Source organism: Stenella coeruleoalba (genome assembly GCF_951394435.1).
Source record: "Stenella coeruleoalba genome assembly, chromosome: 12".
NCBI lineage: Eukaryota > Metazoa > Chordata > Mammalia > Artiodactyla > Delphinidae > Stenella > Stenella coeruleoalba.
In genome coordinates this window covers 8,978,989-8,999,035 of record NC_137158.1, presented here as the reverse complement: position 1 = coordinate 8,999,035, position 20,047 = coordinate 8,978,989, and the positions used below count along the sequence as shown (strand labels likewise).

General features: G+C 35.1%; 1 protein-coding gene across 10 annotated transcripts in view; it reads right to left on the bottom strand.

The window, feature by feature from the left end:
- Positions 1-20,047, bottom strand: part of FAM135A (family with sequence similarity 135 member A) — a 123,575-nt gene that overhangs the window by 35,328 nt on the left and 68,200 nt on the right. For all 10 annotated transcript variants that reach the window (XM_079939276.1, XM_079939274.1, XM_079939280.1 and 7 more), the window contains 3 exons: positions 19,890-19,967; positions 15,768-15,817; positions 9,710-9,865 (listed from right to left, as the gene is read on the bottom strand). In XM_079939276.1, coding sequence (XP_079795402.1) covers positions 9,710-9,865; positions 15,768-15,817; positions 19,890-19,967 — 284 coding nt within the window. The remainder of the gene's footprint in view (positions 1-9,709; positions 9,866-15,767; positions 15,818-19,889; positions 19,968-20,047) is intronic.

The window sequence follows — 20,047 nt, the reverse complement described above, 5'->3', positions numbered from 1 at the left end:
GGCTGTATCAATTTACATTCCCACCAACAGTGCAAGAGGGTTCCCTTTTCTCCACACCCTCTCCAGCATCTGTTGTCTGTAGATTTTCTGATGATGCCCATTCTAACTGGTGTGAGGTGATACCTCATTGTAGTTTTGATTTGCATTTCTCTAATAATTAGTGGTGTTGAGCAGCTTTTCATGTGCTTCTTGGCCATCTGTATGGCTTCTTTGGAGAAATGTCTAATCTGCCCATTTTTGGATTGGGTCGTTTGGTTTTTTTAATATTGAGCTGCATGAGCTGTTTATATATTCTGCAGATTAATCCTTTGTTGATTTGTTTGTAAATATTTTCTCCCGTTCTGAGGGTTGTCTTTTCGTCTTGTTTGTAGTTTCCTTTGCTTTGCAAAAGCTTTTAAGTTTCATTAGGTCCCATTTGTTTATTTTTGTTTTTATTTTCATTACTCTAGGAGGTGGATCAAAAAAGATCTTGCTGTGATTTATGTCAAAGAGTGTTCTTCCTATGTTTTCCTCTGAGAGTTTTATAGTGTCCAGTCTTACATTTAGGTCTTTCATCCATTTTGAGTTTATTTTTGTGTATGGTGTTAGGGGGTGTAGCTTTTACATGTGGCTGTCCAGTGTTCCCAGCACCACTTACTGAAGAGACTGTCTTTTCTCCATTGTATATCCTTGCCTCCTTTGTCATAGATTAGTTGACCATAGGTGCGTGGGTCTAACTCTGAGCTTTCTATCCTGTTCCACTGATGTATATTTCTGTTTTTGTGCCAGTACCATATTATCTTCATTACTGTAGCTTTGTAGTATAGTGTGAAGTCAGGGAGTCTGATTCCTCCAGCTCCGTTTTTTTCCCTCAAGACTGCTTTGGCTATTCTGGGTCTTTCGTGTCTCCAGACAAATTTTAAGATTTTTTGTTCTAGTTCTGTAAAAAATGCCATTGGTAATCTGACAGGGATTGCATTGAATCTGTAGATTGCTTTGGGTAGTAGAGTCATTTTCAAAATATTGATTCTTCCAGTTCAAGAACATAGTATGCCTCTCCATCTGTTTGTATCATCTTTAATTTCTTTCATCAGTATCTTACAGTTTTCTGCATACAGGTCTTTTGCCTCCCTAGGTATTTTATTCTTTCTGTTGCAATGGTAAATGGGAGTGTTTCCTTAATTTCTCTTCCAGATGTTTCATCATCAGTGTGTAGGAATGCAAGAGATTTCTGTGCATTAATTTTGTATCCTGCAACTTTATCAAATTCAATGATAAACTCTAGTAGTTTTCTGGTGGCATCTTTAGGATTCTCTATGTATAGTATCATGTCATCTGCAAACAGTGACAGTTTTACTTCCTCTTTTCCAATTTGTATTCCTTTTATTTCTTTTTCTTCTCTGGTTGCCGTGGCTAGGACTTTCAAAACTATGCTGAATAACAGTGGCGAGAGTGGACATCCCTGTCTTGTTCCTGATCTTAGAGGAAATGTTTTCAGGTTTTCACCATTGAGAATGATGTTTGCTGTGGGTTTGTCATATATGGCCTTTATTATGTTGAGGTAGGTTCCCTCTATACCCACTTTCTGGAGACTTTTTATCATAAATGGGTGTTGAATTTTGTGAAAAGCTTTTTCTGCAACCACTGAGATGATCATACGATTTTTATTCCTCACTTTGTTAATATGGTGTATCACACTGATTGATTTGCGTATATTGAAGAATCCTTGCATCCCTGGGATAAATCCCAGTTGATCATGGTGTATGATCCTTTTAATGTGTTGTTGGATTCTGTTTGCTAGTATTTTATTGAGGATTTTTGCATCTATATTCATCAGTGATATTGGTCTGTAATTTTCATTTTTTGTAGTTATCTTTGTCTGTTTTTGGTATCAGGGTGATGGTGGCCTCGTAGAATGAGTTTGGGAGTGTTCCTCCCTCTGCTATATTTTGGAAGAGTTTGAGAAGGATGGATGTTAGCTCTTCTCTAAATGTTTGAAAGAATTCACCTGTGAAGCCATCTGGTCCTGGACTTTTGTTTGTTGGAAGATTTTAAATCATAGTTTCAATTTCATTACTTGTGATTGTTCTGTGCATATTTTCTATTTCTTCCTGGTTCAGTCTTGGAAGGTTATACCTTTCTAAGAATTTGTCCATTTCTTCCAGGTTGTCCATTTAATTGGCACAGAGTTGCTTGTAGTAGTCTCTTAGGATGCTTTGTACTTCTGCGGTGTCTATTGTAACTTCTCCTTTTTCATTTCTAATTTTATTGATTTGAGTCCTCTCCCTCTTTTCCTTGATGAGTGTGGCTAATGGTTTATCAATTTTGTTTATCTTCTCAAAGAACAAGCTTTTCGTTTTATCAATCTTTGCTATTGTCTTCTTTGTTTCTATTTCATTTATTTCTGCTCTGATCTTTATGATTTCTTTCCTTCTATTAACTTTGGGTTTTGTTTGTTCTTTTGTCTCTAGTTCCTTTAGGCATAGGGTTAGATTGTTTATGAGATTTTTCTTGCTTCCTGAGGTAGGCTTGTATTGCTATAAACTTCCCTCTTAGAACTGCTTTTGCTGCATCCCATAGTCGTGTTTTCGTTGTCATTTGTCTCTAGGCATTTTTTGATTTCCTCAGTGATCTTTTGGTTATTTAGTAATGTATTGTTTAGCCTCCATGTGTTTGTGGTTTTTACGTTTTTTCCCTCTGTAATTGATTCTTAATCTCATAGTGCTGTGGTCGGAAAAGATGCTTGATATGATTTCAATTTTCTTACATTTACTGAGGCTTGATTTGTGACCCAAGATGTGATCTACCCTGGAGAATGTTCTGTGCGCACTTGAGAAGGAAGTGTAATCTGCTGTTTTTGGATGGAATGTCCTACAAATATCAATTAAATCTATCTGGTCTATTGTGTCATTTAAAGCTTGTGCTTCCTTATTTATTTTCATTATGGATGATCTGTCCATTGGTGTAAGTGAGATGTTAAAGTCCCCCACTATTATTGTGTTACTGTTGATTTCCTCTTTCAGAGCTGTTAGCAGTTGCCTTATGTATTGAGGTGCTCCTATGTTTAGGAGCACCTCAATACATAAGCACCATATATATATGGGTGCACCATGTATATATGGGTGCATATATATTTATAATTGTTACATCTTTTTCTTGGATCAATCTCTTGATCATTAGGTAGTGTCTTTCCTTGTCTCTTGTAACATTCATTATTTTAAAGTCTATTTTATCTGATATGAGTATTGCCACTTCAGCTTTCTTTTGATTTCCATTTGCATGGAATATCTTTTTCCATTCCCTCACTTTCAGTCTGTATGTGTCCCTAGGTCTGAAGTGGGTCTCTTGTAGACAGCATATATATGCGTCTTGTTTTCGCAGCCATTCAGCAAGCCTGTGTCTTTTGTTTGGGGCATTTAATCCATTTACATTTAACGTAATTATCAATATGTATGTTCCTATTACCATTTTCTTAATTGTTATGGGTTTGTTTTAGTAGGTCCTTTTCTTCTCTTGTGTTTCCCACTTAGAGAACTTCCTTTAGCATTTGTTGTAGAGCTCGTTTGGTGGTGTTGAATTCTCTTAGCTTTTGCTTCCTATGTAAAGCTTTTGATTTCTCCATCGAATCTGAATGAGATCCTTGCCGGGTAGAGTAACCTTGGTGGTAGGTTCTTCCCTTTCATCACTTTAAATATATCATGCCACTCCCTTCTGGCTTGTAGAGTTTCTGCTGAGAAATCAGCTCTTAACCTTATGGGAGTTCCCTTGTATGTTATTTGTCATTTTTCCCTTGCTGCTTTCAATAATATTTCTTTGTCGTTAATTTTTGTCTACTTTATTACTATGTGTCTCGGTGTATTTCTCCTTGGGTTTATCATGCCTGGGACTCTCTGCGCTTCCTGGACTTGGGTGGCTATTTCCTTTCCCATGTTAGGGAAATTTTCGACTATAATCTCTTCAAATATTTTCTCGGGTCCTTTCTCTCTCTCTTCTCCTTCTGAGACCCCTATAATGCCAATGTTGTTGCATTTAATGTAGTCCCAGAGGTCTCTTAGGCTGTCTTCATTTCTTTTCATTCTTTTTTCTTTATTCTGTTCCACGGCAGTGAATTCCACCATTCTGTCTTCCGGGTCACTTATCTGTTCTTCTGCCTCAGTTATTCTGCTATTGATTTCTCCCAGTGTATTTTTCATTTCAGTTATTGTATTGTTCATCTCTGTTTGTTTGTCCTTTAATTCTTCTAGTTGTTTGTTCTTTAATTCTTCTAGGTCTCTGTTAAATATTTCTCGCATCTTCTCGATCTTTGCCTCCATTCTTTTTCCGAGGTCCTGGATCATCTTCAATATCATTATTGTGAAATCTTTATTTGGAAGGTTGCCTATCTCCACTTCATTTAGTTGTTTTTCTGGGGTTTTACCTTGTTCCTTCATCTGGTACATTGCCCTCTGCCCTTTCATCTTGTCTATCTTTCTGTGAATGTGGTTTTTGTTCCACAGGCTGCAGGGCTGTAGTGCTTTTTGCTTCTGCTGTCTGCCCTCCGGTGGATGAGGCTATCTGAACAAATGTTCTTTAAGTTCTTTTTATACAAACCTGATTTATGTTTACTGTTAGATACAACCCCTACTGGTTTAAGTTATTTGTTTTCTCAATCCACAGTACATTATAAAGAGCAAATGAAACCAAGGGAGAAGGAGAAGTAGAGCATATATAGTATATATAGGCATTAAGTATACATAAGTATAATAGACAAAGGAAATAAGAACTTGATGCTGATACAAAAAGGTCCCTCTTAAAGAAAACCTAGAAAATTCCCATAAAAAGCAGATAAAATCAGTAAAAAAAATTAATATAACTTGGGCCTCTCTAATGGAGGATCTACTATCCAGACATTTTTGAGAGCACAGGACACCAGTGTACTATTAAAGCAGAATAGATTACACAAGATTGATAATGATAACTAAGTCACTTTGAAAGGGCTAAATTAGGTTCCATATACTCTACTTCAGAAGGTAAGCAACCATGAAGCACACTAGAAAGTTTTCATTTAAAATGGTCAAAAATAATTTAAGGAAAAAATCAGCCCTTTAGAAAGCACATATTGGATGATAACAAAATTCACTATGGGTAGACTTATTTCTTGAAAATTCTGGGCATGTTTTTTGTATATACACATAAAAGCTATAATACATTTTATGTTAATAATTACATTAACAATGGGAGTCTGCCTAAACCTTGCAAAATAGGAAATAAATGGCATCAAACTAAATATTACAAATAAACAATATGTTCTCAGAAAGTACTTCTACTTTATTAAAAAAAGATAGAGCTTAATATATTAAGGTTCATTGATACAGTTGTACTGAAGGAATATCAGATGAAGTAGTTTTAGAGATGAGTTCTTAAAAATGCAAACTGTGCAATGTTTTGAATAGATAACACATCATTGTAAAGAAACCTTTAAGTGGGAAAGGATGGCTATACAAGTTATTTCTAACTCTTTCCCTCTTCTAGAGCACAGAAAGCATCAATACACTTGAAAACGTTATGATCTTAAAATCTCTGTAAAAGTTAATAAGAATTCCTGACCCTCCACCCTTGTTAGGGGAAGCTAGTGGCTACACATTAGAATCCAGGGTCCTGCTGATCCATATGGAAGCTTTGAAGGGCATATTCAAAAAAGTGCTCCTTCAGAACAGAATGAAGATTCCTCAAAAAACTAAAAACAGAACTACCGTATAATGTAGCAATACCACTCCTGCGCATATATCTGGAGAAAACTCTAATTCAAAAGGATACATGCACCCCAATGTTCCTTGCAGCACTATTCACAATAACCAAGACATGGAAGCAACCTAAATGTCCACTGACAGGTGAATGCGTGAAGAAGATGTGGTACTTATATACAATGGAATACTACTCAGCTATAAAAAAGAATGAAATAATGCCATTTGCAGGAACTTGGATGGACCTGGAGATGATCATACTAAGTGAAGTAAGTCAGACAGAGAAAGACAAATATCATATGATATTACTTATAGGTGGAATCTAAAATAGGACACAAATGAACTTATCTATGAAACACAAACAGACTCACAGACTAGAGAACAGACTTGCGGTTGCCAAGCGGGAGGGGGTTGCGGGAGGGAAGGAGTGGGAGTTTGGGATTTGCAGATGCAAACTAGTATATATAGAACAGATAAACAACAAGGTCCTATTGTATAGCCCAGGGAACTATATTCAAAACAAAAACAAAAAGGTGCTCCTTCCACAGGCAGATACAACCTGCCCCCGGGAAGGAGAGGCCAGATTTCACTTCCCACTCCCCCTAGTAGAATGCTCGTATTCAGGGAAAAGCCTAACCCTGTTAATCACTTGGAGAATTTTAAAAAAATTACCCATGCCTGGGCCTCATTCAGCACTGGTAAGTTTTAAAGTTCCCTAGGTGATTCTAATGTACAGCCATGGTTGAAAAGCACTATTTAACTTCTACTTAGACCATGACAGAGCAAGTAGTATTGGATTGACTCTACTGAAAACAACTTACAAAACTGCACAAGATACAGGAGCAACTGTTTCAAGCACTGAAGAACATCAACTAGACATGCAAAGAAGCTGGAAGATGTAACTTACAACCAAGAGATAAAAGCAGTTAGAAGTAGACTCCAAGATAATCTAGGTGTTAGAATTAGCAGGCAAGTACTTTTCTTTCTCTTTTTAAATAATTAATAGACTAGGTTTTTCAGAGCAGTCTTAGGTTTAGAGAAAAATTGATCAGAAAGTATAGGGAGTTCCAACTATACCTCAAGCCCCCAAGTTTCTCCTATTATTTACGTCTTGTATTATGGTGATGCATTTGTTATAACTGACGAACCAATACTGATACATTGTTATTAACTAAAGTCCATCGTTTACATTAAGGTTCACCCTTGTTGTTGTGAATTGTATGGGCTTTGCCAAATGTATAGTGACACGTATCCACCATTACGATATCATAGAGAACAGTTTTACTGCCCTAAAAATCTCCTATGCTCCACCCACTAGACTCTCTCCCAATCCCCCTGAGCCCCTGGCGACCACTGATTATTTATTTATAGTTTTTCCTTTTCCAGAATGTCATAGAATTGGAATCATATAATAGGTAACTCTTCAGATTGGCTTCTTTCATTTAGCAGTGATATACTTTTAAGGTTTCTCTATGTCTTTTCGTGGTTTGATAGCTTATTTCTTTTTATTACTGAAAAATATTCCATCGTGTAAATGCACAACAGTTTGTTTAACCATTCACCTGATGAAAGACATCTAAGTTTTGGCAATTATAAAAAAAAAGTTGCTGTAAATATCTGAGTGCAGGTTTTTGTGCAGACCTAAGTTTTTAACTAATTTGGGTAAATACCAAAGAGCATGGTAGCTGGATTATTATGTAAGAGTATGTTTAGATTTATATGAAACTGTCAAACTGTCTTCCAAAGTGGTTGTATCATTTTGCATCCCCAACAGCAATGAATGAGAGTTCCTGTTGCTCCACATCTTCACCAATATTTAGTGCTGTCAGTGTTTTCAATTTTAGTCATTCTTACAGGTGTGCATGGTACCTCGCTGTTGCTTTAATCTGCGAATCCCTAATAATTTATAAGTTGGGTATTTTCCTTCCCCCAAGTGAAAGGCTAGAGAGGGCTGGAGCTGGGTCCCCCAGGTCAGCTGGACTCTAGAAAGACAGTTTCTGAGGAGGAAGGTCTTGTTAAGAAGGACAGAATGCTCTGGATGTATTTACAAATGGCTATTTCCCCCTCTCCCTGCATGAGGGGATTTCTCTGATTTGAACTATGTGAACCTGGTAGGGTTCCTGGAGCTAAAACTCATAGAAGTGTGGGTGTCCCCTAAGACTGGGCCCTCCTGGAGTTATTAACTCAAGCTTGTTCACACTGAGCCTCCAGAAATTCATCAATTACAGTTTAAGTTTTGCTCTCCTGGTACTGGCTCCTGGTGACTTCTGTTCATGGGTTGGTTTCTGCTTTGGCAAGATGTGATTCTCTGTAACTGGCTAGCCATCTCTCCAGTTTGGGGGTCAGGAGTTTATCCCGTAGCCTTGGTTCTCTAATGGACCTAAAAAGGTGTGTTGATATTTGGTTTGTTCAGCTCTTTTCTTGTTGTTAGAAAGGGAGTGATGAAGTCCAAGCCTCTTAAAGCTGGATCAGAAACCAGAAGTTCAGGCAAGTACTTTCAAGCCATAAGTATAAACTAGCCAATGACTGGGAGAAGCTGGTCATAATGAATGAAGAGATGAGGAACCTTAGCAGAAAAATGAAATGATTAAAAAAAGAAAAGAACCAAAGGCAAATTTTGGAAGTAAAAAGTATATATCTGAAATGAAAATTTTACTAGAGAAGAGTTAGAGCAGATTAGACACTACAGAAATGAGTTAGTGAATTCAAAGATGGAAGAACAGAAATTATTCACTCTGAAGAGCACAGAGAAAAACTACTAAGAAACAAAATAATATCAAATAGTGTAACATAAGTGAAATCAGAGTGCCAGAGAGAGAGTAGAGGAGAAAACTGGGGCAGAAAAATTCTGTAGTTCTAATGGCTAAAATTTTGATAAAAATATCACCCTGCAGATATGAGGATCTCGGCAAATCACGAGATAAATAAACATAAAGATAAATACCAAGAAAATATATAAATATATATTTAGATAAATATAAAGAAAATATATAAACTACAAGCAATATAAAGAGAACTACAACAAGGCACCGTCAGAGTCAAACTGCTTCAAACCAAAGATAAGGAGAAAATTATAACAGCAGCTGGAGGGAAACAACAATATAAATGACAACTGATTTCTCATCCGAGATTATGGAGGATGATGATAAAGGTATGTCTTTAAAATACTGATACAGGAAAAAAAAGTTAATCCAGAATATTGGTTAAACAACCGTATCAATCAACTTGACCTAATTTATTTATTTATTTATTTTTGGCTGTGCCATGCACCTTGTGGCATCTTAGTTCCCTGAAAAGGCATTGAACCCAGGCCACTGCAGTGAAAGCACCAAGTCCTAACCACTGGACTGCCAGGGAGTTCCCAACTGTAAATATATATGTTCTCAACACCAGAACATATGAATATATTAAGCAAATACTAACAGATCTGAAGGGAGAAATAGAAAGTGACACAGTAAGTCCCCTACGTATGAACGAGTTCTGTTCCGAGAGTGTGTTCATAAGGCCAATTTGTTTGTTAAGTCCAACAAGGTTAGCCTAGGTACCCAACTAACACAATCAGCTATATAGTACTATACTGTAATAGGTTTATAGTACTTTTCACACAAATAATACATAAAAAAAAACACAAAAAATAAAGAAAACATTTTTGATCTTACAGTACAGTGCCGTGAAAAGTACAGTAGTGCAGTACAACAGCTGGCGCTTCTTAGCAGTACCAGCTACATCACCACTGCTTTTACACTTGCTTCCGGACGTCGTACGCTTGAAATAAAGACACTATACTACTGTACTCTATACAGTACAGTACAGTAAAACACACAAAAGCACAACCACTTGTAGAGGATGCACGCACGTGACAACGTAGCCAGACACGTGGACTAACTTACGTGACTGGACATGCGAACATGTGTTTGCACCTTTCGAAGTTCACAACTTGAAGATTCGTATGTAGGGGACTTACTGTACTCATTAAAATGCTCTAACATCACTTTTTTTAAACTTACCCTCAAAGTATGGTGCTCTTGTGCTAGTACTAGTCTTAGCTCTTCATGTAGTGTTATAACTTCCAGAAACTGTCCCCATAAAGCCATTAGCAGTGAGCAAAGTTGTGCGAGATTCATATTTATAAGTTCTGCCAGTTCATCAGGATTCTCTATTTTCTGAAATGACAAGGGAAAAAACCTTTACTGCTCTCTGAGAATTACCATAACACACCTATATATATTACTGAGAATACAAAGGCAAATTTTTAGTTTTAAAAAATGGGTGTGTGCGCGCTTGCATGTGTGTGTGCGCACTTGCATGTGTGTGTGGAGAGAGACCAACTGACCCATGGCTTTATTCTATCTGATAGTTACTACAGCACTTTTCGACCATTTAACCAATATTTCAATACCGGAGGTATCTTGTTACTGAAATAACATCATAGTCTAAAGTTACAAATCAGGATTCTATAGAACATGATCAAATTCAAACACTAAAATACTGGGAATTTTAAACACAATGTACAAATCATGATGAAAGTTATAAAAATTTTGAAAGATGATGAAATCTTAAAATCTGATTTTTTTCCCCATCAGCTAAGTAAAATACTTAAAAGATCCGTAACTCCTCAGAAAGGACTGAGACACTCTCTAAAGTACTGCTTTGCCCTCACACCTGTGCTCCTAGATTTTATTTTGCTTGCAGGAATCCTTTCATAGAGCTGTCGAACACTTCTTTCCTTCTCTTTTCTAACAATTCACTCACCCAGTATTTACTGAGCACATTTTACATGCTAGAGCCTACATTCTACAGACACCAAGATTAATATGAAAAGTTCGCAGTCTAATGAGGAAAGAAAAGTGGGTAAATGATTACAATATACTATTATGAGTGTTCTAATAGTGGTATTAAATTATCCCCTTTATTTAAATATTCACCTAAACTGATGATGGAAGTTAAGAGTACTGAATGAGATGCAGAATCTTCTAAAAGGCATTTGGTCTTCTTGAATTGATAAAATAAGAACTTCTAAACAAAGAATAACAAAGGACTATAAGTCAGAATGATGTTTCTCTTTGGTCAAGCATTTTTATCATAAGGACAGGCTTTTCTTCAATACACTGAGGCAGCAGTCAGTCTTCAGGGACGTAGTATCTTGATGCAAAAATCTGTCTTTAATTACTAGTAACACTAAGAAATCTACTTTAAATACATACATGGGTGCTGATCTCATTTTCCTACTGTAAAGATGGAAGAAGTCTGCTCAGATTGAAGCTGAGAGCCATTCCCACCTACACACCAATGATGGCCTCATTTATGGCTCTGGATCACATCTCCCCGAGCTCTAGATCCAGCATCTACTGGATGACTGTACTTGGACAGTTCAACGTGTCCCAAACTGCACTGCACCCTCCCTTTCTAAAAACAAACAAAACCCCCAAATGTTGCTTATCACATATGACCCTCTTTCTCTCAGTTTGTATTGGCTTCTTTTTGAAGTCTGCAATCCAGCAGGCTTTTCTTCCCCAACCCAAACCAAGCTTCCATTTATCTTCTTAACTAAGAGAACACTTAAAACAAAAACTCCGCAGCATTAGTAAGAAAGGAAGGGATCGTGTCTTATTCACTTTTGTGACTCTGGTTACCGGTACACAGTAGTGACTCAATAAATACTAACTGGACGAATAAATGAATGAATGAATAAGGAATTACAGGCCTCGGATAAGGAAAAAGCTCCCAGAATACAAGGACAAACTCAGAAAACGCTGACAAATTCCAGAATTCTGGAATGGAAGCTAATAGAGTCAACAGATGATAAGTATTGATTCATCAACATACACAGAAATTCTACAGAGGTGTTCTGCCCCAGGAAATGGTTTATAAGTGTTATTAGAAATGAAGCTAACAAGTTTCTCATGTCTCCTAAGAACACACAAAAGATTAAGATGTACTATAAAGAAGCTGAAACCTGCAGTATTGTTTCAGGAATGAATTTAATGGAGTTAGGAAAAGAAGACTAGAGTAAGTATTTGACAGTGATTAAATAGCACTACGTAAGGCAAGCAATGCTACACCTAGTATAATCTACACACAAGTAGAACTAATTCTCCTCCAGAGAGCAAGGCTATCTAGATACCTTGTATTTATTAATTGTATTTCTCAGGGATCATGGCACCAAGGTTCTGAGAAAGGACTTTTAGTATTTTCATTATTGGGAAAAGCATCCCTTCGGGTATAAATTACTCCTTTGGTTTATATAACTCTTTACAGTAAGTGTCAAAATATAAATAATAATCTCCTTTTTATATTAAAAAGGAAATCAGAATTAAGTTTGACAAGATCTTTTATATGTATAAATGTAGGAATAATAATACCTTACATTTATATATTTTTTTCAAATAACATTCATTATTTTGTCCTATTCATAGAACTCACTGACCTTGTTTGATTACAAAATGGTGCTTACTTTAATAGACTTGGAAATGGGGGAAAGCAAAAAAGAAAAAAATAAAGTTCATTTTAGTTTATAGTCTTCAATTTTTTTCAGTTACAGAGAGGAAAAAACCAGAATCATATATAGCTTTATGCCATTTTCACTGGATAACACAGTATGAGCATTTCCCTACATCATCGAACATTTGTTGAAAGCAACATTTTTAAGGTTGTACAACTTCTTTAGATTATGAGTGTCCCATGATTTCTTTAACCATTGTCCTACTGTTGGGGATTTATTTAGGTTAATGTTTTACAATATTATAAGTTACACTACATATGAATTTCTGTTTATTTGGTATAAATTAAGAAGAAATACTCTTTTTGGCTTTGGATACATACTGCCAAACTAATCTCTGAGAAAGATCTACGAGGTACGAGAATCTGTATCTCAGCGCATCTCAATAAGCATTACATTGTTATTAAAAAATCACAGCTAGGGCTTCCCTGGTGGCGCAGTGGTTGAGAGTCCGCCTGCCAATGCAGGGGACACAGGTTCGTGCCCCGGTACGGGAAGATCCCACATGCCACGGAGCGGCTGGGCCCGTGAGCCATGGCCGCTGAGCCTGCGCATCCAGAGCCTGTCTGTGCTCCGCAACGGGAGAGGCCACAAGAGTGGGAGCTGCATGTACCGTGAAAAAAAAAAAAAGAAAAAATCACAGCTAGGTTAAAAATGATGTCAGAATATTTAAATTTTGGGTTCTTTGATAATTAAATATTTTCCATATACTTATTACCAGTTTTTGTAATTTGGTGTCTAACCTATATTAATATGAAAAATGGGGAATAACAGGTTTCCTTAACGATTTGTAAGATCTCTTTGTAAGACTTATTATTCCACCTCTTGTGTATTCTATCTGCTGTCAAAGTTTACCATAGTTTACGTTAAATTTTATGACGTCCATTTAAATGCTGAAATTAAATACGAGTACATAAAAATTTATTAGTAATATTTGAATACATATAATTTTTTGACACTTAATACAGATGGATATAGAGTAAAGAATAAAACTTTTCCTTCACAGCCCCATCCTTCATTGTTTTTGTTTTTTTTGCGGTACGCGGGCCTCTCACTGCTATGGCCTCTCCCGTTGCGGAGCACAGGCTCCGGATGCGCAGGCTCAGCGGCCATGGCTCACGGGCCTAGCCGCTCCGCGGCATGTGAGATCCTCCCGGACCGGGGCACGAACCCGTGTCCGCTGCATCGGCAGGCGGACTCTCAACCACTGTGCCACGAGGGAAGCCCTGTTTTCTGTATTTTTGTTAAGTTTGAAATGTATATGTATGTGTGTATATATATCCTTTCGAATATTTTATATGTATTCTAATCACACAAATATGATCAAATACATACAGAGCTTTTATTAACATATAAAAATCGTACTCATATTTTTCCAACTTATTTTTTCTTTTAAAGATTTTTGACGTGGACCATTTTTTTAAGTCTTTATTGAATTTGTTACAACATTGTTTCTGTTTTACATTTTGGTTTTTTGGCCCTGAGGCATGTAGGATCTTAGCTCCCGGATCAGGGATCCTACATGAACACCCTGTATTGGAAGGCAAAGTCTTAACCACTGGACTGCCAGGGAAGTCCCTACTTTTTCAATTAATATATCCTAGAGAGCTTTTCAGCATGAAAACAGTACCTTGCATCATAAATGAATACATATATCTTGAATTAAAGAATCCATGTCAATGCATAGAGACTTGCCTAATCCTTTCAAATGGCTACATGGGAATTGACAATTCTTTATGTCTGTTGAAATGTATTAGCACTTCTGCGGGACAGATTCCTAAATAAAAACTGTTTTGTGGCAGAGCATGTGTTTTAATAGATGTTTTCAGAATAGACTGATGAAGTGACCTAAAAAATGTACCAGTTTCCACCCTCACCAACAGCACAGGCAGATACTAGTTTCCCTACACCCTTATCAACAATGCAGATTAGCAGTCACTTTCATTTTTGCAAATTTCATGGTCAAAAAACCCTTTTATTGTTTAAATATTCATTTCCCTGGTTTTCAGTAAGACTTAGTGTCACCTATGTAGCCAACTTGTTCTGCTAAGAACTGCATTTTGTACATTGCCTCTATGCACATCCCTTTTTCCCGGGGGATGTTTTGAAACTGATGTATAGGACCTCTTTATATATTGTGAGTATTAATCATTTGCCACTTTTAAGTACTGCAAATATTTTCTTCCAGTTTATTGCTTCCTTTCAACTTTATTTATATTTTATTTTGTTTTAAAGAAGTTTCAAATCATCAATACCTTATTTTGTCTTTTATACTATTACTCTGAAAAAGTTATTTCATATCCTAAGATCAGATTGTTTATATATACATGTATATGTAAATTTATCTTCCAAATTTTTCTGGACATTTAACTCTTCAAGTCCATTTAGAATTTTCTTCTATAGTATGGTATTTTACCACACTATTTATGTAACCCGGTATTTTATCATATATTCAATTCTTAAACATATTTAGTGACTGTTTCAGTGCTATTTAGTTTCATTGATTTGTCTTTCTAGTCTTTTAGAGAAGTCCTACTCTATTTCCATAACTGTAGTTTTATATATATATATGTTAGCATCCACTTGGGCAAGTCCCTCTATATTATTATTATTCAAAAGTTTTTCTTAGTCATCCTTATCTTTCTTTAAGTGATTTTTAACATAAGTTTAAAGTTTCCAACAGTATTTTGATACAGACACATTAATATTATTAACTTGAGAAAAACTGGATCTTTCAGAGATCGTTCACCTTTCTGTCTGGGAGTATCATAAATGTTTATTCATCCAAATTTCCTTTAATATGTCAGTGAAACACTGTATTTTTTTTCCATATTAATCACAAACATCTTATTAAGATTATTTCTAAGCGTATATAATTCTTTGGGGCAACTATTATAATGACATTAGTGCTCCTGCCTATGTATAATTTTACAAGGAGAAGGTAAATACCTTTTCCAAAGGGGTCAAGTCCTCATTTAAATTTACATACAGAAATACAACCCGAAGTCAATATATTTTTGTTTGATTCATGTCTCCGATTTCTTCCATTAACGTAGCTAAATAAGAGTGAAATACATAGGGATCCTAAAATAGTCAAAACACTTAGTTCCATGGGGAAGAAAAAGGAAAAATAAAAATCTATTCAATTTAATTGCAAGAATGAACTAGTGGAAAAATGGTCTGAGACAAACTGATCTCTTGAAATAAAACAAACTTTCATTTCTAAACAATATCACTTTACAAAAGTATGTAAGTTTAAGTAATGCTTAAAAAAATTTTTCCAGAAATTCTTTGAGTGAACTAATAAGAGAAAAAGGACACTTCTGATCAGTTAATTGTCTTTGCTATTTCATTTATATGCACAATAATATACATTTTAAAGTTAATTTAACTTCACGTTCAAGTCAAATGTTGTTTGATCAAGTAAGTTGTGTTTCTACCTAGATCAACAATTTTATCTTTGCATTTTAGAAAGGATAAATAATTAATATTTTGTTCAATAAAATACTTAGAAAACAGAATCCACTCAAATAACTTGGTAACGTGAATTTTAAAAATGCAAGTACCTTGACTTCTTCACATAATTCAGTAAGTCGCGCTTCCACATCCATTTCCTCTGAAAGGAGTAAAGAGTAATTGGAGGAAGTATCTCAATGTTAGATCTGTAAACTGTTTTTGAAATTATAGAAATAAATTAAATTACCTTTAAAAAACCAGAAGGTTGCAAAATATAGGACTATATTAAATGAGTTAAATTTCAATGTAATATATTTTTCTAAACACATTAATCATGCAGGTAATGTGATAATTAGTAAATTCTATGTTCTGATTACAGGCATACCTCGAAAATATTGCAGTTCAGTTCCAGACCACTGCAAAAGAGTGAAAACTGCAATAAAGCTAATTACATGAATTTTCTGGTTTCCCAGTGCATATAAAAGTTACATTTATACTATACTGTAGTCTATTAAGTGTGCAATAGCATTATGTCTAAAAAACAATGTACATACCTTAATTTAAAAATATTTTATTGCTAAAAAAATGCCAACCATTATCTGAGCCTTCAGTGAATTGTACTCTTTTTGCAATAGTAACATAAAAAATCACTGATCACAGATCACCATACTAAAATAATGATAATAATGAAAAAGCTTGAAATAGTGAGAGAACTACCAAAATGTGATACAGACACAAAATGAGCAAATGCTGTTGGGAAAAATGCTGCCAACAGACTTGCTTGCCATAGGGTTGCCATAAATCTTCAATTTGTGGAAAACACAGTATCCGTGAAGTGCAATAAAGTGAGGTATGCCTGTATTAAGTAGCGGGTTTCTGTTCTCATAAGAGGCTAACGCTGTCAAGGAACTACTGACTATATACCTCAAGTAACTTGCACAACTGCACCACAGAAAAGATAAAACATACAACTAAGGTTTTATTGCACTTCACATATTATAAATTCCAGTGATCTTAGTATTTTGTATTACATATGTACATGCTTCACTTTTTACAAAAGCTCCGCTTTTTACAGTAGCTAATAGTTCAGGTCAAAATAATTTTTATAACCAAAACATATATAAAGCATGCCTGGAATATAAGCTGTTTAATGAAAATGAATGACAAAATCCTTTCCGACAAAAAGTAAGTTTCTATTTTAGTTTAATAAATTCAGTTGTCTATCAGACAGTCTAAAACCGAGGCAATTTTTTCCCATATAATCCTGACTTATTTAATGTATGCTACAACCATTTACAAAGGGGGGTGAAGATTAATTTACAATCAAAATGGTAATATTTACAAAGGAGTACAGAAACTAACAGAATAGAAGACTTATTAGTTACTTTTTGCAGGGAATACATTTCGCTAAAGCCTGAAATATCATGTTTAGATATACTCAGTTTTTCTTCAGAAATCAAACTAAAATGAGTTCTCCTAAGAGAACTCTAACAGCATAGCGTCAGCACACAACATTCCATAATCGTGTGGCTCTAAGGGAGTTTAACTGATCATTCTCACACAAAAGCAAGAATACATTCTGTGACACCCTTGAATTCATTCATCAGCTCACTGTCTCGTAAGGTATACTGAATGCTTACTAGTTGATAAAAAGAATGATAAACATTTAAATTTGATAAAATAAGCAGTTACACTGATGTGCTGAACACAACCAAGCTATGATGGGAACAACAAACACTCTGTTGGTAACTAAAACCAGGAGGACACACAAATGTTTTGGAATTCACCAAATATATAAATAACCCACTGATAACTAAAGAAATCTGCTGAGATTTCAAAAATCATTTCACAGTCAGGTAAATCAGTGGCTTCTAATGTTAGGTTTTCCAAAAAAAAAGAAAAAATCTGGCAGACCCTGTATTAAAATCATAACTTCCATATGCCAACATCATCACATGTTTTCATATCACTCATGATGTTTTCCTTTGATAGAAGAAAATCAGCAAAATTGGTCTTAGTAGGTTACATATCCTACCTATGAATTTTTAAAAAATGAAAATAAACTTTTTAGAGTTTTGATACACTTTTCTCATCTTTACATACAAGAGCCTAAGTGCAGAAACTGGTCCATTTGCATTATGGCTCGTGAGAGCTACTTCAATGCAAACACCTTCAGGGATGCTTAAATGCTAAACTTAACTTCAAAACCTTTGAGATGAAATGATTTCAACATCATTTAGGATTTTAAATGAGTTTAATTAATTTTTCCTTTAAAAATGCCTATATATCTATTTATACAACTGTATAGAAACGTATACAGGTTATTTTCTTACAAGTTTTCTTTTCGGCAGCGCCATGCGGTGTGATCTCAGTTCCCCAACCAGGGACTGAACCCAGGCCGTGGCAGCGAAAGCCTGGAATCCTAACCACTAGGCCACCAGGGAGCTCCCTACACACTTTGTTTTACCTTGGCTCCTCCTGCTAATTGAAGGTGGCAGCTTAGAACACATCCTTCCATATTTTCAAATATATACATATATGAGATCTGGAGTCACTGCTTTCCAAAAATGGGTGTATTTTACAAACGTGCTGCGATTTGCTTTTTTTCTCTCAGCACTACTCCATGTAAATGGGATATGCAGCCCTAAAGCACTTTTTTCAAATGGCTGCATAATATCCCTTGGTGTGGGTACCTCAAAGTCCATTCTTTGCTGAATGATGGGCATTTATCTTTGTTTTCAGTGTTTTGCCACTAAGAATACTGTGATCAATGTGCGTGCACATATACCGTTACATACGAGTACTCCTTTCCGTGCTACAGATGAACAAAAATGGAGTTGCTAAGTCGAAAGGTAAATGTATCTTAAATTTATCTTCTAAATCTATCCACCCTCTCATCTCCTCATTCATTCAACAGATATTCATAGCATAGTTCAGATAATACCAATACACTGCTAGGAGTTAAGGATGAAAGATATCTCAAAAAAAGTGTTATTAACGAACTTCACTATGTTTTAGTTTCGAATCAAGTCTTTTCCCACTCAACCAAATACTGGGCCCTTCTTTATATAGGCCTTATTATATGAGCAGCGTTTTTAAAAATTATTTACCATGCTTACATCTAAACTGATAGGCTGACAATACAATAGTTAATGAGAAGTATATTTTTATTGCTAAAAAGACCACTAAAACATGTCATAAATGACCGTTTCACACCATGAATTCTTCAATTTTATAGTTAAGTTACTTAATGAGAATATAAAATTATATTCTAAAATAATGATCATAAATAAATCTTCAACCTTTCTTTTTTCCTTCCTGATAACAAGATAAGTTTCTCACTTCACAGTTTTAGTGAAAACTGACACAATTTAAGTATTTCTGGGCTAGTTTTCATTTGAGAAATGTGGAGAAAGATTTTGGCTCCTTAATTTCCTTTTGTCCATACTTCCGAAAACTGAGAAACAAATGCTGTGATTTAATTTTATTTTTTATTTCTACAGCTTTTAGTAACTTTTAAAAAATGTAATAGTGATGGTCTATTCAACACCAAGTAAAAACTTTCAGTATACTTATGGAAAGATAATAAATTAAGTACTATTGCTATTCAAGAACAAAAGTCTATAACATATAGGGAAATATATCAATAAAATAATGAGATCGCAATATTTCCTTTCAAATGTGTAACATATCTGGTTAGTGGCGACTTGATATTACTGTATTTTGCTTTTTAAACTTAGAACAATAAAAAATAAATACAAATTGACTCAAAAAACAAAGCCAGATACTAAAGATGCTTCTCTCTTTACTTCTGTAATGCATGAAATTAGCTTCAGTTTTTAAACCACATTTTATTAACCTTAGCCCTATCCAAAGACAAACTGACTTTGAACAAATTTAAGGCATTACCATTAAACCAACAAATTCTGGCAATGAACATGGTTTCCAAAAAGTGCTCTTTGTAGGAACTCTAAAATGAATATGTTAAAAGCCAAAGAAATCTTTGCATTTAACATTTCCAGTTTTAAATAAAAACTTCAATATTAAAATTAATTACAAATTAACCAAAGCTTATCTACAAACCAAATTGATTCTAATAGTAAGTTCTTACATAAGGGTGGTAGGAACATACAATATTAAGAAATACATATTTATGAAATTTGACACTAATTTAAAGCAAAGTTTCCTGCTAATTAAAAGGGATTATTTACTTAACCTATTTGTAAACGTACCTAGACAGGTGTCTTTCTGGGTTGGTGGCTGTTTTCTTCTGAGAAGGCGCTCATAAAGGACCTGCATGTTGGCCTTGGCTAGTTATAAGGATTGCACACAGCACTAGTTACTATACTCCTTTTACAATAAGATTTATTAGAATTTTCCAATTTGTTAT